Source organism: Hemicordylus capensis, chromosome 9 (assembly GCF_027244095.1).
Source record: "Hemicordylus capensis ecotype Gifberg chromosome 9, rHemCap1.1.pri, whole genome shotgun sequence".
In the NCBI taxonomy this organism is placed as follows: Eukaryota; Metazoa; Chordata; class Lepidosauria; order Squamata; family Cordylidae; genus Hemicordylus; species Hemicordylus capensis.
This window is the reverse complement of record NC_069665.1, coordinates 25105669-25132652: the sequence shown is the minus strand read 5'-3', so window position 1 is coordinate 25132652 and position 26984 is coordinate 25105669. Positions and strand designations below refer to the sequence as shown.

Genomic DNA, 26984 nt, shown 5'->3' with positions numbered 1-26984 from the left:
ATATAAATGGACTCCATTTCAAATAGTGATCTATATTTCAATATAGCATGCAATGCTCTGAAATGCTTCACTGTCCACATAGATCTCCATGTAATCACAGACTTCCCATGAACTTTACTGCTAGGGAATGCTCAGTGCACACAAGGATTATGTACACAGAGCATTTGTGGATCACTGCATTAAACAGGGAAGCCTCTGATTATGTAGGCCTCCCAATGTGCATCAAAGCCCTCCCATGCACATGCCCAAGTAGCTATATCAGGGCAACCATGCCCTTGCTTACAACACAGGATATATTTACTCACTGCATGATATCTTTAGCAGTCACCCGGTCAGAAGAAAATTCAATTCACAGAAGTATTTATATATTTTCTTACAAAAAGCAATACACTTTCAAAATATCATACGCACTTTCAAAAATCAAATTTATCAAGTATGAAGTCATGAAAGTAAGTGGCCCATTAAAAAAGTAGAAAATATGCCAGTTACAAAAGACAGATCACTACCAAAAGTGAATACAAAGGAAAGAAAGACCAGAAGTTGTGCAGACTATGTATTAATCCAACAGAATGATTGAAAGCCTTTTCACTGAAGAAGATCCTCAAAGACTGGTATGTGCTAGGATTTTGATAATCCTACTGAGCTGATACACATTATTTGCATAATTTTATAGCATTTTCAAAAGTTTGTCATTAGTATCAATCCAAATCTGTAAATTATAAAACAAAAAATTCAGATACCAAATATCTTGATTAATCTAGCATCAAAATAAGGATTTTATATTACTTCAGTTTGCCCAATAATTCTGCAGTACAATTAAATGCATTTATTATGTCCTTTAAATAGGTTCATTTTCCTCTATAGGCACTGTTGCATCAATGTCCCAAGACTGTTAAACATTATGTCATATATAATAAGCCATCACACAATGTAACCTACATATTTTGGGACACTTCAGTCAAGTTTCATCTTCCAAGAGAGCTAACAGGCAAAGCTGTCAAGAAAATCTGTGCAATTTTGTGAAAAGAGATAAGGGGGCGGGGGGAAGGGCCAGAGGATGTTTTCTATATCTTGGAATTTATTTTAATGTAGCTGTTTCAGTTACTCTGCAACTAAATCTTCAAGTTCTAAAAGACTTAAGTACAGTGTTTCATAGTATCTAGCTCAAAAGAAATTTAGACATACTGTTTAGTCTGGCTTTGATCCCACCACATACTCCATACATATTGCACTGATCCATGAATTCTACCCTTTCTTCCCCCTCCCCCATTGCTTCCTGGAATCCACTTCCTGTTTGTCCTCTGCCTTAAGTATGCATACAGGAGGCCAATAGCATGAAAGCTACTGTTAACAACTCTGCTTTCGGTTACTTCGTTTCTTGGCAGAGTGCTAGGCAGCCTCTGCAGTACAGTACACCAAGTAATAGCGAGGATCATATTTCACGACTGGCTGCTATTCCATGCAAATCCAGGACGGAGGCTTTTTGCTAACAAAGAATTGACACAAGAGACAACCACCATCATGACTTTGTCTTGTGACTTTAGAAGCAGTAAAATACATTACAATAAAAATACATAACGTTTTTGCTATATGCTTACAATATAATGGCTGACTAGCATGAAATAGAGCTTAAGAAGGTGTCTACCTTAAGACATAGACAAATATAAATATAAAGACAAATCTAGCTTAAGAAGGTGTCTACCCTACACTGTAAGTATACTGCAAAAGTACTAGTAGTACTTTTAGTAGTACTAGTAGTAGTACTAAGACACTAATGAGAAAAGTGAGGTGTTGACACTTGGTGCAGCTCAATAAAACCATAGGCTTTTTTTTAAAAAAAAAAAATACTTGTACCCATTTCTACCCAAGGCCTAATTTACATAGACATCATTTTACAGTATTCGGAGATGCCGCCACATAGCTGAAAGAGTACCCTAATTAATATTGCATCTGAGTCTGTTAATATACTAGAAGCACTAAACCAGTAATATTTGCTGAAGCTTGTTCAACTTTCCCCAATGGCTGAGTTACTGGGAAAATTGTCAATTTTCTCTTTACTATAGAATGCAATTCATAACATGAAGAAATATGGGTACCACCACCATCACCACTGACAGAGTTGCTAATTTCTTCTAAGAGCAAACTACAGAATGAACTAGAACAGGCCTTGACAAATTTTCTTTGGATTTAGGAGCCAGTCCAAAAATTTAGAAGCCAAGCAATGGACACTCGACAACATTACTGGACTTAGGGACAGACAGTGGGAAGGGTAAATGGCTTTCTCTTATCCCCTTCACAAGTGACAGAACAAAAACAGAGATTTTTGTTTGGACAAGTAAAATATTTCATTACAACCACCTCTGAATGTCCTAGTCGAGGTGCTATGGTTAAACTTCTAGGCACCATGTGCCCTGGCACCTGGGACTGTCAGGCCCTGAACTAGCTTCAGTATAGCAAAAATGTGCCAGAAAAGAATTACATACCTGCCCTTGAGCATTTATACGCTTTCGCTCTTGCAGATGTTGATTAGAGCCAGAAGAATACCAGGGATGATTGCAATTTTGAGACTGTATCTGAGCAAACTGAGGGGGCTTTGATACTTGTGGGTTAACACGATGTTCTAGGTCATGTTCTAACTCATTACTTGAACTGTCCTGAACAAATGCAGATTCAAAATGGGGGAGGAGATCTTCCTGGAGGAGAGTTTCTGGGTCCAGTCCTGTAAATGATTCAGCTTGAGATTCAACTTGATGAAGCAAGTTCTCATCCAAAGATGAAAAGCCATTGCCTTCTATAGGATCACTGAAATGGCTCATCTGAGGAACAGAGCCAGCAGGGGCAGGAAAACTAATGTTCACTGTTGATAGTTTTGAACTACTGAAATTGCCCTGAGGAGGTACTGAATGCAACACATGGAAATTATTTGAATTCAAAGATGTACTTGAGTTAAGGATGTTATCTGTATTTTCTTGCTTGGTCCCTGTCCGAGGTGCAAAGGCATTACTTCCAGAAAAGTCAGATAACGCATGAGTTTGCTGACCAGTAGAAAGAGCTGTAGAAGACTGTAGTAGATTGGTAGGAGAGATGTGGTTACTAGAATAAGAATAAGGAGGAGAAAAGTGTGTATTATTAACAGAACAGGGAGTTATAGTTGGAGAGTGTCCATCAAAGTTTCCTTCTTGATTCCCACAGAAGTGGGGTGAGTCATTTGCAGTCTGAGAAAAAGACTGAACGGAGATGGACTGCTGCGAGTTTGATAGATTAGCAGCTTGAGGTGCGTGAGGAACACTGGTTCTATGTGGAACAGATGCATTAACCTCCATGAAGTTTTCCGACTGACTCCGAGCGTCCTCTCCTGTATTAATGCCATTTCTGTTTTGCTGTGACTGTAATGAGGCACACGGACGGTGCTGTTCACTGGCCTGAAATAAGGCAAAATTGTGGTGTGCTACAAAACTTTTATTTTGCTGCATAGACTGTGAATGTCCTTGGTGAAAAGGAGACCCATTCTGGTTAGAAACACTGCTAGAAGTTTGGTGTCCCCACATAGGGCTTCCATCTGCCACATCAGGAAACATCCCATTGGTTTGGCTTTGGGGATGAATGGGTGAGCAATTAAACTCAGAGTGTGGTGATAAAACATTTTCAGCTGGACTGTTGTAGGGCTGGTTTACTTGAAGTTTCAGTGAATCATACTGATTTAGCTGTTCGAATTCATTCATCTTTTGTTGAGTTTGTGTTTCCTGCACATGGTTTAATGAGTCGATGTGTAAAGGCTCAAATTCTGCACCCAAGTTCAATTCATCAACAAGTGAAACAGGTCCACTTTGTACAAAGGCATCATCTGACAACCCTTCTAAGGTATCACTAAAGAGGTTGGCATCATCAAAAAAGTCCATCATAGGATCTGTCATCTTGATATATGTGCTACTTTGACACTACTCCAAATGGAGTCAGTTAGCCTCACGGCAGTACACAGCAACAGATAATATGAAGTAGTCAACAGCTTATTTAAGCCATGTCGACATCCATTAGCACTTTTGATGAAATAATGTCTTGGAAGTGTTTAAAACATCCTAGGCAAGAGGGAAAAAAGCAATTAAGCAATTAGTTTAAAATGTTAATATATGGATTTTTTTTAACCTACCTCTAACCCAAATCAAACTGCCACCTTCTATTCATGCAACATGTAAACATCAAGGGTTGTATTCCAAAATGCATGGGTGTAAAATCCTTTAAAGGACTTCTCCAGACCATCCTTCCAAATAGCAGATTCCAAAAGTCCACTCCTGAAAGCTGAGGGGACTGTCTGGAGCAGGACAGCATGAGGCACAGTGCCTGCTGAGGGAAGGATGGACTGGCAGGAATACCCCCACTTGAATGAATAGAAGTGCCTTCCATACATGCAAAACAAACCCAAGATACAACTCAAAAAGTTTCTTGAAGGGAATTGTTTTAAATCATGTTTTCAACTTTCTAATTTGTATATTTCCTGAACAAGTATGCATATGAATTGGTTGCTATAAGAATGTACACATCTGTTTGCAATTAAGTAGAGCCTTCTTACTACTCAGGAGCATAAACTAAGATCTCCAGTTATGAAGTACACATGCCTTGCTCTACAGAAATTGTTTGCCTAAGGGGGTAGTTGTGAAATTAAGATTTCTGTTTGGCTTTTAATATACACATATAATATACATGTTAACTAAGCAAGATTGCTTACTTGGAGATTAAGTGCCCAGAACTTTCCAGAAGCAAAGCTAGTAGTTCCTGAGAAGAGTTTTCAAATGCCATGGAAAGTAAATGCTTGTACTGTTGGGTTGGGAGAGTACAAATATTTAGTCAGCATGATGTGACTGCTACAGTCTTGCTCCTAACTATTCACCCAATCACCCATTATTACTTAGAACTTTTGGAAGGTGAGTGGTGCTGGGATGGAGAGGGCGTGTTATTTTAAAACACATTTCTGCCACAGCAACAGTTTCAAACATTGTTTAATCATAAAAAGGAACCTAGGTCAAAGATATCATCATGATTAATATTCATGATGACATCTTTGACCTAGGTTCCTTTTATTACTATAACTAGGTCATGATTAACTTCTCATTATATTCTATGAACATGTTAAGAGCAGTATATGAGGATGAGGGATAACAGATCTGATCAATCCTATTCGGCAGGTGATGTACATGCAGCGCGTGTGTGTGTGCACACGCACACACACAAACAGAGTCAAGCCCCTCCACCCCCCGCAAAGTGCAATAATAATGTTGTTAAGTATTTAGAGTATTTGGAGGGGTGGAGCAGACATGAGCAAGGAGTACTTATAAATTATTATAAATGCAAGGGATGGGGGGAGGGAATAGAAAGTGAAAACAAAAGTGAACAAAACATATTCATGCAATCCTGAGGAAATATTTTTTGAGTGTATCCTCCATCGTAGAAGGGAAACACTTATCATGGCAGCAGGCTGTTAAAGAGACCCAATTTGGGAACATTTTAGTGAAGTTTCTGAGGGTAAGACGGGCATGTATGTGAAATGCAAACAGTGCAACAAAGCAATGTAAGGCCTGGTTGCCCAAATGCAACAGCATTATGAGCAGTGTGTACCCATTACAGTGTGTACCTACCTTCTAAAAATGTAACCTATATCTATCTCTGAATATGTATTAAAGTTATATTAGACAAGAATGCACTTTTAATAGAAAATTATTTTTTTCTGACTAGTGACTTATATCGCTATTTTGAAAAAGATGCCCTGGCTGCCAATTTGTTTCCGGATCCAATTCAAGGTGGTGGTCATTACCTTTAAAGCCCTTAAAGGTTTGGTTTCTGCATACTTGAAGGACTATCTATTCCCAAGGGTTTCTGCCCACCCAACAAGGTCATCGGGGGAGCCTTTGCTCTGTGTGCCGACATCGAGAGAGGCTAAATTATCATGCATGCAGGACAGGGCCTTCTCTGTTGTTACCACCAGGCTCTGGAATGCTCTCCGACATCTGTGGCTGCTTTTAAGAAACAACTAAAGACCTTTTTACTTGTTCAGGCTTTTACTCCTTAGGGGTTGTCAGGCCTCTCAGCTCTCTACTTTTGTTTGTCTTTTTTATGGTTGGGTGGTGTTTTTTGTTTGTTTGTTTTTTGGTGTTCTATAGTTTTTACTAATTTTAAGGTTTTAAATGATTTGATGATGAATGAATGAAATGATGAATGAATGAAATCAAGTCTTTTTGTGAAGTGACCACCAACTCTCTCTCTCTTTTTAAAGTTGAAAGGCAGAAAGCAACTCAGGGCCATTTTCTGCCTTATTATAAAGCTTCTGCAGTCATTCTCGGCACTTCAAGGGACTGTTTGGAGCCACCAAAAGAATTGTTTGTTTCTAAAGCCAAACTTACATTATCTAACATTTCAGCAACAAGATACTTGCCTCATTAAGGCAAAAGTGACACCAGTTAATTTTGCTATCCCTAACTACACCAACCACAAATTATACCAATGCGTCTATTTTACAGCACTTAAGTAATATTGTTTGATTTCAGTAATATCATTTAAGCCATTTCAGTTAACCATATTTTACCAACAAAATAACTCATACCAGATCATCAAATGCAATTCAACGTAGAAACATCAAGCCCCTGGGAATTTGTGCTCCTCAACACATATCAACCAGCTGACTTTTGCACATCATTAAAGACATAAGAACAGCCCTGCTGGATCAGGCTCAAGGCCTATCTAGTCCAACATCCTGTATCCCACAATAGCCCACCAGATGCCTCTGGGAAGAGATTAAGGCATGTGCTCTCTCCTGCTCTTGCTCCCCTGCAACTGGTATTCAAAGGCACCCTGCATCTGAGCCTGGAGGTAGTCTATAGCCATCAAGTTATACTTGGTGACTTATGCGGTTTATGATTGCAAAAGCATGAAACAGGTATTCGTGGTAATATAAATCTATGTTTATATTGATTTATAATGGCTCAAAACCAAGTATTTATACAAGAGGTCTGAATTGGAAACTCTACTCAAACGATTAAATTATGTCCTATAGATTAAGGCAGAAACAACAAAAGATTACTGAAAGAAACCTTAATGTTACCTAATATAACCACCTGTTGAATGCTCTACTAGAATTTGAAGTTAGCAACATTTCAGTCCATAAAAGTACACATTCTAATCCTGGTTTTACTTGGTTTTCAAATGCAACTTAGTTTCAAGTAATGCAGAGCACCTGTAAGTGAAATTAAACTTTGAGTTCAGTGAAGTTTATTTCAACTGAAACTCCAATAAGCTGTAGGTGGACTTCTTCAGGATCTGTGTCATTCTGGAGCTACTACTTGAAAGACACTGCTGCCCTTAAAGACGGTCTCTAATGCAGTGTGTGGAGCAGCATGAGGAACCACCACAGCATGATCTCAGAGCTCCTAGAATCCTGACCACAGTATTTAAGATAACTAAGGGTCCACAAGTACAAGTTTGGTTTACTAGTCAAGAACTGATTTGTCCCCCCCCCCCCCCCACACACACCTTATCTTGTATACAGCCTCAGGTCCACAATTGTGAAATTCAATCCCATCATGATATTGCAGCAATATTATATGCATTTTCAAAAGATATTGGTTTTATCAGACCGAATGAAATTCTATATTAACTCAGGTTTTATTTAGGTATACACTTTTAAAAAAACCTCTAATCTGTGAATTCATTGGTTGTTTTTTTTTTAACACAGTGTTTTCCTTTCTAATTTTTAAGGCTAATTCCCCACCCCCAATATATATTTGTTATGTTCAGATATTATACAGCATTTATACTTGCGGGTTAAAATAAAAGATGTCTGGGAAATATATAGACTTTGGTTTTAAAAAAGAGTGACAAAAAGTGAAGAATGACATACTCCCCCACCGCCACAAGAAGCAAGAGTCCTATGACACCTTAAAGACTAACAACTGTTTTGTAGCTTGAGTTCTCATATGCTAGAGTCTATTTATCAGAGGCAGTTTTTGTAAGTTAGAACACTGAAATAAACTCTTTGCCTAAAAAGTTTGTAAAAGCTACCCTCTACGCTTTATTTTTTTAATTTAGTATCATAGTGAAACCAGATTTTTTACATGCAAGGCAAAAAGGTCTCTCAGAATGGCCCCAATAATTTACCCCAATCTGAGTAAATGTCGCTATTTAAAAGGGAAAAGTAAAATCTGCTACATTTCAACACAACATCTTATTTCCAAGTGTTCCAGACTACTTTGATGCCTTCTGATAGTCTCCTAAGTTTGCAAACCTATGGACGCTTACTTTGAAGGAAGATCCATTGATATCAGAGGGACTCCATTCTGAGTAAGCATAAAACACATTGAGATGTGCTTAACAAACACTCTTCCTTCATATTGTTAACATGATGCCAAAATAATTCCTCTCATTGTATTCTCTATTTAAGATCCAGTAATTAATTAATAACTTCCAAAACATTCTAAGAGCAACCTCTTTGGTGCTCTCCAAAATTCCACAAAATCACTCGCCATGCCTGTTCTGGTGATTGTCAGTTTTGTGAAAGAACTGAAGTTGGAAGAGGGAGGGAGGAGAGTAAGAGTAAGTGTGTGTGTGTGTGTGTGTGTGTGTGTGTGTGTGTGTGTGTGTGTGTGCATGAGAGTGTGAGGGAGAGAGGGGACCGCCAAAATAAGAATATTTTAAAAATGCAAGTCCTCATGACTACAAATTGCAATACCTTTTGAGAAGCATGTGGTACTGCATTTATTTTTGTCCACGTACACACAGTATACCAACACCTCAATTCTTTCACAACTAAATTAAAACATTACTATACCCCTTCAATCCTTTGCATATCTGGATGCACTCTAAAGTGAATAATCTGACATAACATCTAGTTCTGTCAGTGCAAAGGATAGAAGGTAAAAGCCAAATTCTTTAATTTACTCCATGGTAATGAAGCCCCTTCATCAGCTTCATTAACTAAACTGATAAGGGGCCAGATACAAAATCAACTCCTGCCTAGCAAAGCAAACAACAAAGCTTCTGCTCCCAACTCCCTTCAGGTTACCTCACTGCCCAGGAATCCTATAGGAAGCATTTGTATGCTAACCACATCGTACAAAAACCAGTACTGAATCTGTAGGCAATATAAAGTTACGTGGCATACACACAACAGAACTGGACAGTAGTTGTATAAAATGTTTAGTGGTCAGATAAACTGGAATTCAATGGTGTTTCACTTGATGGCCAGAGCCAAGCAAAAAGCATCCTTACCCATGAATATGTAGCACATATCTTTTGCAAAGCTTTCACATAATCCTAGGATGTATTTGGTCCCTGGTATTTCACTAGCATTAGGGACCTGAAAGACAAGGTACAGTATGAATGTTAATTCTCAAAAAATGTATCTTTAATTGCATTAAAGACTTTAAATTTGCCCAGGAATGCCGTAAGAAATATATCACATTGCAACAGTACAAAAAACTGGATGCCTAAACTGGGCATAGCACACTCCTGAAAATATGAACTGTAACCGATAGCAAACTATTCTCTGTTCCAAAATACTTATGCTACACCACCATCACACTTTATATCATATTTTGGATCCGAGCCTCTACAGTTCAGGCTTATTCTCTGCATGTGTGCTGCCAATCACAAAAAAAAATCTGTTTAAAATTTGCTTCAGGCATTTTTCAATGAGACATGTTGCTTCCTGCAAAATCTGTAGCCCAATGCTGAATTAAGCATAATTTAAATCAATGTTGGGAAATATGAGATTGAATGCTGCCCTTGAACTTGCACATTTGCTCACTCACTCACCCTCCCTCCCTTCTCCTTGTACATGAGTTTTATAAACCAGAATCTGAAGTTGTTTTGCGATTTCTGGTTAAAAGTAGCCATAGCATTGACTATGACACAGCCCCTTGTGGTATCTTGCTGCACTGCAGCAGCTTTTGAGCTTCCAAGCCCTATGCTGGCCCAGCCCTGAGAGGCCTATTATTGGCTTCCCTGCAGAAAGGAAAAGTATAGGAAGCTCCCTGTCTGAAGCTACCCTTGCCTCAGTATCAAGGTTTCCTTGTTGTAGTGCAGTTGTCTCATTGTTTCTCCTGCCAACTTGGTTTGACCCTTGGCTAGTCTTTGACTCTTGAATACCTGCTTGATCCTCTGGCTCCTGACTACTTACTTGGCTTGACCCTTGGGTTGTTCCTGGCTTTCGGCTCCTGATTATCTACCTGGCTTGATCCCTGATGTGTTTCTGGCTCTCCCAGTCCAAGCTTTGGACCTGTGCCCCCTAGCGATCGCTGCCCATGGCTCAGTTTCCTGATATTTGTCCAAGTTCTTTACCAAATTCTATTTATGCTGCAGCAGTAATATCTGCTCAGTTTCTCAAACCCTGCTCTAATATATACACGTAGAAGACCATGAAGGCCTTGCATGGTAGGAACTAGTAAAATTCTAGATCTAGACTTTTGGTTTTCCCCACTCTAATCATTATTAGGAGACTACAGGGGAATATTTCAGATGCACCTCAAGACTTCATTCTGTCATCAAGCAAGACCTGACATTTCAGTTGTAAGGTACACAAGTACAACTCAAAAGCACAAGTCTAGGTACGTGTGTGTGTGTGTATATATTCTACAAAAGTTGAACTGATATAATAATCTGCTCAATTCCTATAAGGTTCTGCTCCTACAAAATATCATTTAACCAACTGCTTAGAGAGAAGAAACGTGGGATTCAGAGCAGGCAGATACCCAGCAATTTAAACTGCCGCTTCTCTCATTTTGCATTAAAGAAACTCTAGACATGACAGACAATATTTAACATTATCAGAATTCAAGTATAGACTCTCCGTAATTAAGACACATTTGGTCAATTGTTCTTTGACAACATTTGTTTGATAAAAACATCCTAACATAACTTACCATTTGGTGCAAAAATTGGTTCCCTCAAGTGGCTTGTATGCTGTCACATTGCAAAAATATGTCTTTGTAGCAATATTGTCAGTACAGCAGAAGAACTGGGAGAGAAAAGGGGAAAAACAGACTATTATTAAAGCCAAGACAGAGCCATCACGTGACCAGTCTCCAACACAAGAACAGCTAGGGGTGCTGATAGCTTTGTAGATGTCTTTTTAGAGTCACATTTGTCAGAGTATAAACTGCACAAAATACACAACCTGCTAGATAGATAATTTTGTATCCTAATGCAAACAATTTAATACAAAACATTCAACACTTATGTGTACATACACCATACAACACTTATTGTGTACATATTGTGTACACTTATGTGTACATATTAATAAGTTTTTATATATCAAATAATCAAGTTCAAAAGGAAACTGAAAAAGCCTCACCATTTTCACTACTACCCTTTACACTATGAGCCATATTGATCTGGAAATCTTTATCATTATTTTCCTTATATTGCTGATCTATGTGCTTAAAACTGTCCTCTAGTCCAAACCCTTCCAATGGTCCTATATTTCCCAGCTATATACCTTTTAAGAAAGTTATTTATGAGAAGCACTTGTAGCAAAACCCCTAAATAATTATCTGGACTCAGTCAGATGTGATAAAACAAAACTATTATAAACTTGGTTGGTTCAAACACTTGTTAAAAACAGGAAGTGATGAAAAGGAAATTGGCCTTTTAATTTCAAAATAGAATACAATACAGAAGTATCTAAGAGTGATTGAGACAAAATTTTCCAAGAGTCAACACTTGCCAGAAAAATCACTCTTCAAAATGATCAAGATGTACGGTACTTTCTGCTCACTTTAGTAAGAAAATAGATTTGGCTATTGGTTTCCATTACAGAAAATAGATTTGGCTATTGGTTTCCATTATAGGTAACAATTTCTCTCTAATTCGGACTAAGAAGGATTTTACCTTCTTGAATATATGGTGGCATTTGCTGGATGAGCCTAGGCACATGCCTTAGCTTAACAAATAAACTGCCTTGTGTAGCCTTCAACACTAATAAAACATATAAAAGACCACCTTCTCTCATATATCCTTCCCTATTGTGAAGGTATTCATCAGAGACCCTACAAGTGCTCTTGCCTTCAGAAGTCAGGCAGGTGGCAACCAGGGAAAAGGCCTTTTCAGGAGTGGCATCCCAACACAGAATACCCTCTCTCCAGGTTTGTTTGCCCAGATCCTTCTCTAGTTTTAGGTGTCAAAGCAAGTTTTTCTCTTAATTTGCTCAGACTTTTAATAAAGAGTTACTTGATCTTGGTACAGTGGGAAACAAATTGATTGGTGATATGCCCCAGAAAGACTACTCTTAAATTATACATATTAACTCATCAGAAATCAGTAAAGCATGTTTTTTTCTGTAATACTACATTTCCAAATTCATTAGTAAAGAAATACTGTCACCTTAATTTGTTACTTCATGGAATACTTTTCCTAGCTTTTCCAGAATTAAGCAGAAAAACTTGCATTGTAATCTTGTCTTTGAACCATTCAAATGGTTCTTTATCAAAGGACTTCATGTATGCTTGTTTGAAGGCATATTTTAAGATAAAACAGTTAACAGTTCTAGTAAAAATTTATTTATTTATTTAATAGTTCAACTGTTCTATCATACCCTAAACACATTTACTGGCACTGCAATTCATTAAATCTGGCTGTTACTCCTATCTTTCTAAAGTGCTAAGTCCCAGAAAGATTATACAGGATAGGATACTGGTTTCAATACAGTATTTTATCCTACAACAGGAGCTAGTCCAGTATTGTAAAGTCTCGACATGCCACAATAAACAAGATTTTTCAGCATCTGGCAAGAGACAAGCAATTGTTTCAGTAGTCTACTCTACATTATCTGCTGTCACACTGACCTCTTGATTCTATCTACTATTTCTTATGTAACTAGCAGCTCTAAAAATAATATTGCTGAAACAAGTATTTTTAGTAGTTTCAGAATGTACTAAGAATTATAGTTTGAATATTAATATAAAGTGCAACAATCTGCTAGCCCCATAATGGCAATTATGAACTGAGTGGGCAACCTCAGTGCAACTGCTAAAGCACAGGTGCTTGCATCAAACTTTGTGGGCAAAATTAGTCAGAAAGGAGACAAACCTCTCTAATGACACAGCTATCAAATATAAGGCCTAGGAGCCTCATTAGACCTTCAAGGATCCCCGGTGTGGCCCACGGCACTTCTACCATACACCACTGAATTACTGAACTATCTTCAGAACTAGGAAATGATGAAGTTAGTTGGGCAGAGGGGCTGACCTACCAATGGCTGCCTCAAAATATCACTGTCTCCCCAATTCCATTTAAATTAGCAGTGTCAAGGAGTACACGGAATCTGCAGTTTACCAGCATTTGCAGTCATGGAAAAATAGGTATGAAAAAGATAGGTCAGTGAAAAAGTTAAAAAGAGAACTTGGATTGTAGGAATTTTTAAGCAGGAAGGGAGAGATTGAAGCTGTTTTTATATTGAAAGGATTTTGGAGATCAAACAGGAGCACATAGAAAGAGGTTAGATGGTGGAGAGTTGGGAATGCTCAAACCTGGAAAGCAGGAGAAGAGATGATAAAACTGACAACTGGGGACAGCAGATTTGGGTTTTAAAAAAAGATGTGAGAGGGAAGCACATATAGATCGCACAGAATATTTTTAAAAATAACTAAACATACTTGGAAAGCATTGGCTAACTCTGTACATAGAAATACTATGAACTGTTGGAAAACTTCACTTAGCATCCTTCATTTGTCTTCAAATCAACATATCATTTAGCACTTCATGTAGCAAAATGTGCTTATGGGATAATATACCTTTTGAAGAACAAGGAGAGAATTGCAATTATACTAGTTTGATCCTCCAAATCATTTAACTCAGATTCCTGAAAGTTTCCCCACAGTCTACAAACAGGTAGCTCTAATATTTTGAAAACAGATACCTTCAATGAGTATTACTAGTCTTATAAACCATACTATAACCAATTTACCATGAATATACCACACACCCCAAATGAAAATGTGAAGTTGAACAGAAGAGACATTTGTCATATTGCTTATGGTGCAATTATGGTTCTTCAAAAGTTATATTACTCCATAAGCACACTTAGCTATATGAAGAACTAAATGATATGTTGACTAATATTCTAATATAATAGTCAACTAATATGTTGACTAATACAAATGAAGGATGCTAAGAAAAGGCTGCCATCAGCTTAAAACATTTCTATCTACAGAGTTTGCCAATGCTTTTCAGGTATATTTGAACTGACCATTAGAAATGTGCACTACTGCATCACCACCACAAAGATTAGGACTCTCTTGTGGAAATCAGAAATTATTAATTTAATTGACTTTCAGAAAAAGCCAGGTGGAAGGCTCTACACAAAACTTTGGTTTCAAAATGCAGTACTCAATTCTACTGCAATTGATAAACTAAGTCACTCAGAATCCTCATAAGCAAGAACTCCTGTCACTTAAGGAAGATGCCTTTCTGACAAGGAAACAGAAAGCAATCTAACTCCCAGCTGAATAAGATGACTTTGAGGTCATCAGATCTGAGGCCTGGAAACAATGGACATGTTTTTAGGGCCTGATATAAAAATAGATATGAGAAGAACAAATGGAAGTATTTCATATTGAACAGGATTAGGAAAAGCACTGAAAACAGATTTACAATAGCATTATCTACAGTACTAGTTTTCTAACAAAACTCAAACACACAACAACACCCCATACTTTAAAAGGCATGTTCACTAAGACAAGGAGTCAGGTGTCATGACACACACACAAACTGTATGCAAGATCTTTAACTTTGAACAGGTATAAGATAATTATAATATATATAATTATATAAACAACATTGATTTTTCAATGATCACATGGCTATTACTGGCCTCTTACATTATTATTGTTAGTATTTACATTTGTATCCTACCATGAAGCTCAAAGCACCATTTTGGCCTCACAAATACCCTGTGCAGTAGGACAGGCTGAGCTAAATTGTCTTGGCCAAGGTCACCCAGCGAGCTTCAAAGACAAGCATGAATTTATATCTTGGTTTCTCAGTTCAAACCACCATTCGACAGATGGAGCAGACCTAATTCACAGGACAAGGTCAAATATAGGAAGCCTGTAAAGAACAAGGTCTTTATAGGAAGCCTATAAAGACTTGACTAGTTAGTTCTTGTCATTTTGCTATCTGTCAATGAAGCTTATGAAATGGTAAGATTTCTCAGCTAATAAGATCTCAGGAATTATTTGGGAATGTATCCCAAAATATTTGTTAAGGGGTTGAAGCTAAACAGTTACCTCTTGTCATAGGAACACAGAATTCTCTGTGTTAAGTTCCTTTTTTGTCACTGATTTGTCTCTCTTCCAGAAAGAAAATAGATGAATGTTAGATCTAAGATTCCCACAGTCTCTGGTGATGACTTAACAGCTTTCTCACAGATAACACTACGGTATTGGTATTGCATACCCTGTTTCCCACTGGTATCATACCAACAGTCCTCACCATAAAGCAACTCAATGAGGACCTTCATATTAATTGGAGAGATATATACACACCCTGGAATTCAAACAGTGGTTTTGACTGTATTCTAGTGGCCAAAAACAGAAGAAGCAAGAGGAAAGAGGTGTGTCGAATTACATATTACAGTACAGAGTTAGCTGGTGCAGACATGATACATTTTCTGAGTTCTGTGTACATATATTTATTAATATACACAGATTGCCATTTTGTACCATTGAAGACAAAATTTAGCTTATTTCAACATGTGCTAGTCTTCCTGCTAGTCTTCCTCTCTAAGTGTTAATATAAAATTATGCAATATGTTGCTGGGTAAACAAAATATCAATACAATGGTCACAAACTAAATTTATAATAAGAGGATTTTTTGCCAATGAGCATTAGTTGAGTATTAATTTTGCCAATGAGTATTAATGCACTCATTGAGTATTAATATGAGAATTATTCATTTTGTATGCTTTCTGTATATATAATATGAAATAATTTGTCAGCATTTACTGGTTCTATAGCAAGAAGCTACAAATGAATACTTGGGTTGGATATGTGTTGGCCACAAGACATGCTTCAGTCTTTCTTTTGGGAAAGTGATCATATGAATATACCTGCTTTTCTTTTAAGTACCATAACTGCTATAACTATTACTGATATTTATATACCACTTTTCAACAAAATTTGCAAAGTGGTTCACATAGATAGGATGATTCCCTGTCCCAAAAGGCACACAATCTAAAAAGAAATGTAAGCCATTGGAGAGATGCTGTGCTGGGGATGGATAGGGCCAGTTGCTCTCCCCCTACTAAATATAAGAGAATTGCCACTTTGAAAGGTGCTCCTTTGACCAGTTAGCAGGGGTCTAACTGTCTTTAAAAGTTTTATTTACACTTAAAGAAGTTTACCAGGGTTAATAAGCAACTAATCACCATGTTTAACATCTGTACTATAAAAATCCATAGGCTAAGGGGATCTCCTTCCTCATTTCTTTTTTCTATCCAATATACTATTATTAAAGCACCTTTACTAGCCCACTCTCCTCAAAACAAAGATAGTCTCTAGCTTGTTAAATACGTTTCTCCCACATATTCCCTTGCCTTCTTTTCTATTACAGTGATCCACTGGATCAGCATACTGCAACTAGCCTCAGGTTCATGTCTTGAGTCAGGGATGCTGCGAAACTTTCAGAGAACCACTATATTCCCCATCTGTAAAAAATAAGTGGCCAACCTGTCACTGCCATAACGATGGAAAAAAATAAAGAAAGCAAAGCACACTGTACAGTTAAAGAACAAGTACTACGGCTATTGTGTCTTCTTTCACTACACAATTCACCCCTGAGGAATTAGTATTCCAACACCACCATTCCCAAGTGTCTAAATGAGCAGAGAATCTGGTGGTTCCCAAAAGATTTAGTGTGGATGTTCAAGTTCATTTTATATACCATTTAATGGAGAATGGAGGAGTTGCCAGGTTGCCAGTAATAGGGCTTAAAAACAATGCTGTACAAGGTGGTAAGGAATCTGCATGAAAGCATATATAAAATGCATATGAGACTTTCAGGTCTGAAGATGTGATCAAGAATCGAATCAACCTGAGCTAGTGCTGTGCACAGAACCGGCGCCTGCCAGTTCGAAGGGGGGGGGGATCTCTTTAAGGATGGGGGAGGGTGCTCTTACCCCTCCTGCTGCATTTCCCCCACTGGCACTGCCTTTTGAAACGGTCCAGTAGGGCGGCAGCATACCTTCTTGCCACCCCAGTGCCTCTTTGGACCAGAAGTTGCCATGTTGTGATGTGTGTGCAAGCGAACACGATAGGGAGGCACCGGTGGGTGGCAAGGAGGCACGCTGCCACCCCGCTGGACCATTTTAAAAGGATCACTGGTGGGGGAAATGCGGCGAGAAGAGACCCTCCCCTGCCCTTAAAGAGATCCCCCGACTTCGAACCACCAGTCTTTCAAACCGGTTCAGAGGCACCAGTTCCGTGCATATCCCTAACCTGAGCATGAGGTTTACCAGTCAATGCAGGGGCATCAAATTACACTTACCACCATCTCCACCATAAAAACAGCATGCCTGGCTTCCAAAACTTGGTGGAAAAGTGAATTTGGTTCTGGTGCTGTCCCACATCATTTTTAACCTTTCCCCACCAGCATATAGGAAGCTGCCTTATAACAAGTCAGGCCTTTGGGAAATCTATCTCAGTATTGTTTATACTGACTGGCAAAGGCTCTCCAAAGTTTCAGGCAGCAGTTTCTTCCAGTCCTACCTAGAGATGCCTGGGATTGAACCTGGAACCTTCTGCATACAAAGCAGATGCTCCACCACTGAGCTACAGCCCCAAGCACATGAGAATATAAGAGCAGCACTGCTGGATCAGACCAAAGAGCCAGCATCCTGATTTCCAAAGCAGCAAACCAGAGGCTTCCAGAGCTTGTGAGGAAACCTTCCTGCAATTCCTAATCCACTTCACTAATTCCACTCCGACTGCATGAAAACCCAGAACCACCACCACCCTGATGTTGCCCCCAGCAGCTCTTATTCAGAGGCATACTGCCTCTGAATCTGGATGGTTTCATTCAGCCACCATCACACACCCACATCAAAAACTCACCACACCCTGCTATCATTCACTTCCATCACTCCAATCCCACCCAACCCATCCAGGGATTTACCTTGCCCCTCACTTCCGACACATTCACATAAATGTACCATCTTTAAGGAAGATGTGCACGGGGAGAATCAGTCACTCTCCTCTTACCCTCCCCTGTATTTTACACATGCTCCCACAAGTCTTCATCCCATCTGCAGACTTGAAAGTTGCTCGTGCATGCACACACATATGCACACACACTGCAAACACAGCATTCTTAACTACCTCCTTGTGAACTGCATGTGCTCACACAAGCTTTTTTAAAAATCCATCTGTTGCTCATGAAGAAGATGTAAGCCAAAACGTTCCACTAAAATTTGGCTTCCTCTAACCATATCTTTGTTCTCAGTCATCTTTTTTGCACAATATATATGTTTATACACAGGCATCTACAGATCTACTTGCCAGCTCACCAGCAGCAAGTGTCCCCCAGCCCTCTGGGAAGCAGGGCACCCAGCACCACACAGATCTCTTCCCCAGGGGTCTCATTTCCACTGCCATTTTTGAGAAGGTAAGAAACGCCAGGAATCCTTTCTGAGCAGGAGGAGAGGGCTCCCAGGTTTCCTTACCATCTCCATATCCCAGTGCAATTGACAGAAGACCTGCGTCTCTCCTAAGACCTCTCCCTGTGTGCCAGAAAAGAAAAGAAGCTGAGGGAAGAGAGGGCATTGGTGGCAACCGCAAATAATGGCTTGCTGGTGACCTAAGCGCAGCTTGGTGGCAACCGCAAATAATGGCTAGCTGGTGGCCTGAGTGTGTGGATGTGTGTGTCTGTGTCTCAGAGAGATGGAGAACGTGCATTGCACACACACACCCTCCTCAGCAGCACCCCCATTGTCCTTAACTCCCTGTGGCTGGCAGCTTGGCCGTTATGTCCCCATCAAGAGGCATGGGAGAGCAAGAGACACACACATACACACACCCTTTCCAGGGCTGCCCTGACACATCTTCTGGGCTGGCCATGCTTGGTGCAGCAGGGGTGGGTGGGCGTGCAAGGCGAAAGGCGGGGTGGTGGGAGAGAGGAGGGAGGGCAGCAGGGCGGGAGCAGCAGACAGCGAGAGCTCGACCCAGCCAGGGCAGGTGTGCCAGAGAGGCCTGAGCGGCGCCTTGCCCTCGTGTGCCAAGGCGGGATGCGGGGGGGGGGGGGGCAGCAGCAGTCACCGCCGCGGACCAGGGGCCGCGTGGGTTCCTGGTCGGGCAGGGCCGGGCCCTTCGGCCCTCGCACGTACTACTCACCGACCCCGCCAGCAGGCCAGCTCCTCTCTCTCGCGTGTGCGCGTGGGGGGCGGCGGCGGCGGCGTCTGAGGCGAGGATGCCTCGCGCTCGCCTGCTTGACAGCTCGACCCGGCGGCGGCGGCGGAGCAGGCAGCGGCCCGCCCGAGCGGCTCCTGAGCCAGCCCCTCCGTGTGCGTGTGTGGCGGCGAAAGGTGACACCGGGCAGGGCAGGGCAGGGCAGGGCAGGGGGCCACTCCCCTCTTCCTCAGGGAATCCCCTCGTCCTCTCAGGCACGCTCGGGGCTCGGCTCCCTCCCCCTCTGGCGCGCGCTCCCCCCGCTTCTCCTCCTCCACCCTTTCGCCCCCTCGCCTTCCTTTCCCGCCCACCCGGCGGGCTCCCTCCTCCGTCTTTCCTTCCCTCCCTGCCTGCCCTTCCTCCGGAGTCCGGGCGCTGCTGCTGCTGCTGCCGCCGCCGCCTGAGGGGAGCCGATGGGGAAGGGAGGAGGGAGCGCGCGCTGCCCAGCGGGTGGCGGCTGAGGAGGGCAAGGCGGGACGGCGGAGGCAGGCAGAGAGGGCGGGCAAAGGAGGCCCTGCCTGAGGCGGCTGGAGGGGGTGGTGGGGGTGGTGGCGGGGAAGGGGGGCGGGGCGGGGCGCGACGCGGCGGCGTGATTCGCCTCCCCCCCCCCTCGCTCACTCTGCTTCCCCTCACCCTGACACTCCCCCTCCTCGTCGCCGCCTGCGTAGGCTGTGGTAGAAGTTTCCCCCGCGCCGCCACCACCACACACACACACGTAGAAGTGCGCGTGCGCGAGAGGAGGAGGAGGAGCGCGCCTCCAGGGAGGGACTGGAGGAGGGGGGCAGCGCGCGCACCGCCAACCGCCTCTCCTTCGACCCCGGCCAACCTGGGGAGGGGACATGTTTGGGTGGGTAGGTGGTGGGGGAGGGTGGAGGAGGAAAGCGGCGGTTGAACGGCCCTGTGGGGAAGACGGGGAGGGGTGGGTGGCGTATTTGCATATTTGTCACCCGCTCGCGGATTGGCGGGCGGCGAGGGACGGCCGCGGCGGGAGCACGTCGAGCGGCGCGGAGGCGAAGAGGGGCCTGGGAGGCTGAGGGGAGAGGGGGCGTGGCGTGGCGAGAGAGGCGCTGAGCGGAGGGCGGCGGCGGGGGCGCGGCTGAGGGGCGGGGCGGGGCGGGGCGCCTCCTCCTAGCTAAGGCTGATCAGAAGGACCCCGCTGTGGTGAACCAATGAGGTTTTTCTTTTCTGGGGTTCTGACCAATCAGGTGCTCCTTGGAAGCCCGCTAACACGGCTGGAAGGAGAGTGCCCCCCTTCTTCTCCCAGCAGCTGGTCTTTGTAGGGGTGCTGCTGCCGCTGGAGGTGGAGGTGGCAAAGCAGGTAAGGGGCGCCCTGCTGGTTTTGAGCAATGTGCTGTTGCATCCAGCTTCTTGGCCCCCGCAGTGGCTAAGTAAATGCCTCTGGGTCTGGGAAGCCCTCAAAGAGGACTTGAAGGCTGCAGCTCCATCCCCACCGGTTGCTCCTCAGCAGCTGTTAGTCAACACCTTTTATTCAGAGGCAACCTTTGAGCTATTAGGTCCATCAACTGTGATTACTTTATTAATACTATTTTTAGATTAGATTGTAAAAAATAGGGATGTGCATGGAACCGGGTGGGGGTGGTTCGAAGGCCGGGGGGGGTGCATCTTTAAGGACAGGGGAGGGTGCACTTACTTCTTCCTCCACTTTTCCCCTGCTGGCGCTCCGTTTTTTAAAAGCCCATCGGGTGGCAGCGTATCTCCCTGCCGCCCCGTTGCCCCCTTTACTGGAAGTAACCAGAGCTGTCTGACATGCCTAGTGTAAGTGCATCTCCCTCACCCTTAAGGATGTACACACAGACCCACCTTTGAACTAGTTCAGAGGCCCATAAAGGGCCTAGTCAAAAATCCTGCTCGTTTGAGACCAGAGTTAAGGCCATTTTGTTTAGGAGATACAAAGTGCGGGATATAAATGTAAAAATAATAATAGGCAAAAACGCTTCTCCTTGGTCTTTGAGGCTCAACTGAAAATGGAGAGGAGTGCTTGGCACCACCAAGATGCCCCACAGTGTCCATGTGAGTGCATCAAAGGCAACTTGCAAGCAAGCACAATTTGTGACATTTCCCAGTATTACTGATCACATAGCACATATGTTACGGCATGAGCCTTAGGTTCCAATTTCCTGACTTTGTGGTGCTTGAGCTAAAATGAGATAGCCTTTACTTTGGTTTTAAACTGGCAGGTTTTTTGACTACCTGATTTCTGTGGGTTGTGTAAAGGAAATTTATCATTACAAATCTGATCATCCTGCACCCTCCTCAGTGTCACATCTAGTGTTAATTCTGATACTGATTCTAATATTATAGTATAATATTAATAAGCAGTGGATTGGATTATATTTTATACATTTCTGAAAGCTGGAGGATATTCTGAATTGTAATGCTGTAGTAGAACCAGTGTGGTGGTGTGTTGAACTTGGACCAGGAAGACGTGAGTTCAAATCTCCATTCAGCCATGAAACTGGATGACTTTTCTCTAAGTCTAACTTACCTCACAGGGTTGTTGTGAGGACAAGTATAACCATGTACACCTCTGGTGCTGGGGCATTACAGGGCTCTGTTATTCTTAAAGCCCTCCCTCTTGCTCCCCAGTGTTGGGAAAAGCACAGCACTACATGGAGGTGAGAAATGGCTCCCACTCTGGAGAATTTTTACCAGAGTGGCCCCCACTTGGAAAATAGTGAAGTTCACTGGCCACTATACAAAAACAACTAAAGGAATAGGCATTGGACCTGCAATAGAATCCACCAGCTGTCTCCCCTTACTGATGTCAGAGGACTGGCAAACCAGAACTCTGGTTTCAAAACAGTCATGCTCTGAATAACTTTTGTCAGCACTTGCTAGCCATAGGCTTTAATGGGCCAGGAAAACATTAATAACTTTGAACCACTGGTCAAAACTTCACCAAACCAACAAAGGATTGTCTTCCTAGAATGCCTGGATCAAATCTGGACAAAAAAAGGACCAAAGTATCAATTTTCAGCACTTTTTAACCTGTTGTAGCTGTGGCATTTTTAATTGGATCTCCTTGAAATTAGACACATTTTTAGACTTCATCAAGTAAATCACACTACTTGTGAGCTACAAAAGGGAGCAGATCTGGTCGTGGTAGCAAGCATGCATTTTCCATTTTGCTAAGCAGGGTCCACCCTGGTTCACATTTGAATGGGAGACATGTAAGGTATTTCCCTTGGGATGGAGTCATTCTGGGAAGAGCATCTGCATCTTTGCATGTAGAAGGTTCCTAGATCCCTCCCTCACATCTCCAAGATAGAGTTGAAAGGGACTCCTGCCTGCAACCTTGGAGAAGCCGTTGCTGGTCTGTGTAGACAATACTGAGCTAGATGGACTAATGGTCTGACTTGGTAGAAGGCAACTTCCTATATTCCTATTTACACACACCAAGTTTCAAGTTATTAGTTCAACAATTATCATATTTATAGGTAAAACATTTTTGAAGCTTGTAATAGTGGAACCTTTTTTTGGCAACTTGCCTTAACCAAAGTAGTTAGTTAAGGCATTAAGTAGTATTAGTTAAAGTAGTTAAAGTTAAAATAGTATTAGTTGAAATAATTAAGGCAAGTAGTATTAATGAGTCATGGGGCACTCCCATGCCCCTTTAATACTGTTTTTTTAACACACACACACACACACACACACACACACACACAATTCAAAGCAATTTATACCGAAAAAAGAATAATTATGAGAAGAAGATAGTTCCCTGTCCCCAAAGGGCTTACAGTTTAAAAAGAAACACAAGGTGAGCACCAGTAACAGCCGGTAGAGGGATGCTGTGCTGGGGTTAGGATTATTTCAACTTGCTTCCAGGAATATGTCCAATCACCTTTAATAAATCCATGTTGTTTCCTGAGCATAAGAAAACTAACCCTTTCTTGTTCTTTGCACCTCAGGAACTATACATTGCCATGGACATTCTATTTATACTTTTTCCTAGGAGTAGGAAGGAAGGTATGCTTTTAAAAAGCATGTTTTCAGCATGATTACGACTAGGCCCTTTCTTAATTATGTTGCTGTCTTCTTGTTTGTAGTATCCTAGTTTTGAATAGGACCTTGCAGTGAGGAAAATTGTAGGAGATTGCTTTATGTGGCAGGGAGGAGAACTAATCTGACCTAATATGGCTCCTCTTTATTTCTCAGTTTCTCTCGCAGCATTCCGGGCATGTTTACCCTGGGGGTTCCAGCCAGGTGGTATGTGCCAGCCAGCCCTGCTGTTGTAGTGATGCTGCTGCTGAGGCAAATCAGCCAAAGCAAGACACTTAGTAGCCAGTCTGTTGCTTCCCCCATGCCTTACACAGACAGACAGACACAAGCACTCAGCAACAGCATTCCTCCTTTTTCTCATGCTGACATCAACCATGCTTCCTGCTGCCTTATTAGCGATGGTGGATGCTCTTCCTCTCGCAGGATGTACTTCCAGCTGTGGCAGCTGAGTGGGAGGCAAGTAAAAAGATCACCTTCCCAGGTTCTCTCTTGAAAAATGGAAATGTTTCATTCCTTTGTGTCTGGTCTGTGAGAGGTTGTATCTGCAACCTCATCGCCCGATTCTGCTATTCCCCACACTTTATAAAGCAATCCAAATGTATGCCTTCAGTTTTTATCTTGTCTTATTACAGCTTTGCATATATTTATCTAAAAACTGCAAGTCGTTTCTTGCTTTATGTATAAACGAATGAACAGGTGGAGTTTCGTGCCAATTCAAAGGTTCACTATCTAAAGGTTGGTCCTCAAAGGTGGCGGAGGGAGGGGAGGGGTCAGCCTGGAAATGAATGAGACACTTTCATCAGTAAGGTCAGAATATCAGAGAAGCTCTTGGGCTTTAGTTCTGTCAAAGTGGTAAAAAGCCAATATTAACTTCGCTTTGTGGCTTGCTAAGGTACTGAAAAGCCTCCTCTCACAGAACTACATCTCCCAGGATTCTCTAGGAAATGGGGATGTCTGTTAAAGCCGTTTAAGCCTAGAATGGGAGTACACCCTTACAGCTTGATCTTAATCAGGTGTGCTTGAGAACCTCACTGAATTCTGTGAGGTTTACTCCCTAGTAAGCTTGTGTAGGATTGTATTATTTTATTTATGTAACATACTTTTATACTGACGAAAACTTATGTCTCTGGGTGGTTTGCAACAGAGCAAAAATGACAACAAAAAACTAAAATATTAGCTAACACAATAACAAAAATTAAAACGGTTAAAATAAATGACAGCTGAAAATTAAAACATTAGAACAATTTAAAACTTTAAAAACAATGTCTTTAAACAATGTTAAAACTATTAAAACAGTATTTTATTAAAATACTGTTGTGAAGGTTATGAGTCACCCATCTATATTGTGGCATCATGTTCTCCAGGATTTATCAAGATGATAGACAAGGGTTCTGAGAGCACATCAACAAGTTGTTTAGTATCTTGGGATTTAAGGACTTTAATTTAAGGGGAATATGTTCTAGAGAGGCATCTAGAAAGTGGATGGCTACTAGAAAAACTGATAGGGCAGAGTTTGTGAGTGGGTTCAGGGCACTGGCAGAGTTAACACCTGGCCCGGGGCGGGGGGGGGGGGGCGGAACTCATGCATTCCTTTGAGTAGTAATAGTGCAGCCATGTGCTTGCATACCAGGATATAAACCTTATTAATATGGCTTGAGATAAACATGTTTTAGGATCAGTCTACCACTATTTGAATGCATGTTAACCTATGAGCCTTATAGTCTCATTCAAAATTTAGTATGCAGATATCGCATACAGATAGGCACTTCAGTCAGCTAAAAATCCCTAAGGCTGTAATTGCAAACACATTTGCTGGACAGGAAGTTCCATTGAACTGAATAGAACTCTTTCCCCAAGTAAACATGTGCAGGATTCAGCAACTGACTTTAGTTAAAAATGCATAGAAGGAATAAACTAGCCAGGCTGTAACAAGAGCAACTAAAAAGCAAGAAAAAAGAAGCAGCTGCAGTAGTGAAATGCAAACACTCCACCCCTCCTCTCCTCACCATACATGCATACATCCATTTATTCATATTACAGCTTCTGATGAATTTGCATTATAAGCTGCTTTGGGAATCAATCTTTACTGAAAACCGATATTAATATAACAAATAAATATGAGTGTGCTGCAAATTCTTAACAAGCGCAACAACAAACACTGGCACACACACACTACCCCTCCCTCAGTCCTAGACTAATTTGTTTGAAGGTCCAATTAGTTTAATTAGAGCTTATTTCCACATAATTGGACTGCTAGAATGAAGAATAAATGGTTTAGTTAACTTATAAAATGCTGTGTTTTATCTTGGGCAAGTGTGGATACCCTGACTGAGCCAAAGAAATTGGTATGCAGAAACAGCTTCCATTTACAGGTTACTTTGCTGGACTGGAAACGAGGCGGATGCACTGTGGATGCACAGCCAGGTAGCCAAGTGTGTATCTATATTCTGAGAACATGGCTCCATTGGAGCCTCCATATGCATTGAATCCATGTTGCAATGTGTGCCCAAGAACCATTTCTCACTAGATACTAGACTGGTTCACACTATTCAAATTAGGGTAGGAGACCCATCCTACCCAGGTTCAAGAGCTGTGTGGACTCCTATTTTCCAATTGCCTATGTTAAAAGCAAGGTAGGAGGGAGAGGAAGTGGTAGTCTTTGGGGTGTGTGAACTGGCTCGAACTCAGCTTCCCTGCCCCCACCAGGCTGGGGGTTCAAATTTGTGGATTTCTTGTGTTATTTTTAAATGTTAGAACCCCTGGACTGGCTCGAATTTGAGCCAAGCCGGGGTGTGTGTGTGTGTCTGTTGGGGAGCAAAACCGAAGATGCCTGGTTCTGTTTGAATCCGGTTCGGACTCGATCCAAACTGGGCTTACTGGTTTTGTGCACACCCCTAGTAGTCTGCTGAGCAGCAGCTGAGAGGGATTTTTCTCCTGTCTTGTTAAAGATCTGGGTAGGACAGAGCTCTCTGACTCAGCTACTACTTAGCAGACGATGACTCCCTCCCATTCTTACCTTGCTTTGCTTTTTACTCACAATCAGAAAATGAAGACGAGTAGGAGGCACCTCCTACCCTAATTATAACTGAGAATTGCCCTATTGGCTGACATATGGAGCGAGGATGCAGCAAGAGGGTAGCTTAACAGAACTTGGGGTAGCAGCAAGTTTTGATGCTCTCCTCTTCCCTAGGAAGCCTCTATGCTGAAGATATGTTCCCAAGGGTTGTGTGACTCTCGGGGATATATTTTTGGGTCGCACAGAGGGATTCCTTGGGCAAGAGGAAGGCATTAAAACTTGCCAACAGCACTAATGCAGTTAGTTGGGAAGTTCTGTTGGGCTGCTCTTGCTGTGCCTGTGCACCCTTGCTCTGTATGTCAGCCCCTGTTGGTTGCATGCAGTATATTCTTTTCATTTAAATTGTTAATAGCAATACGTGTAACTAACGTCTTGTAACTAACACTGGCTGCTTATTTCAAAGCAATATGTCTGAATTCCGGCTTCCACACGAGTGCACACATCCCCTAAGTGAGTTTTCTCTCCA

The 26984-nt window shown here is 41.8% G+C and overlaps 1 protein-coding gene across 12 annotated transcripts in view; it reads right to left on the bottom strand.

Annotated features, from left to right (window-relative positions):
* CHD9 (chromodomain helicase DNA binding protein 9) overlaps window positions 1-20212 on the bottom strand; it is an 81800-nt gene extending 61588 nt beyond the window's left edge. For 6 of the 12 annotated variants that reach the window (XM_053270786.1, XM_053270792.1, XM_053270793.1 and 3 more), the window contains exons 1-5: window positions 20056-20212; window positions 18702-18758; window positions 10905-10999; window positions 9253-9340; window positions 2484-4076 (exon numbers count right to left, since the gene is read on the bottom strand). In XM_053270786.1, coding sequence (XP_053126761.1) covers window positions 2484-3914 — 1431 coding nt within the window. In that variant the 5' untranslated portion in view covers window positions 3915-4076; window positions 9253-9340; window positions 10905-10999; window positions 18702-18758; window positions 20056-20212. The other 6 variants (XM_053270787.1, XM_053270788.1, XM_053270799.1 and 3 more) reach the window with 6 other exon arrangements.
* Window positions 20213-26984: the final 6772 nt, after the last annotated feature.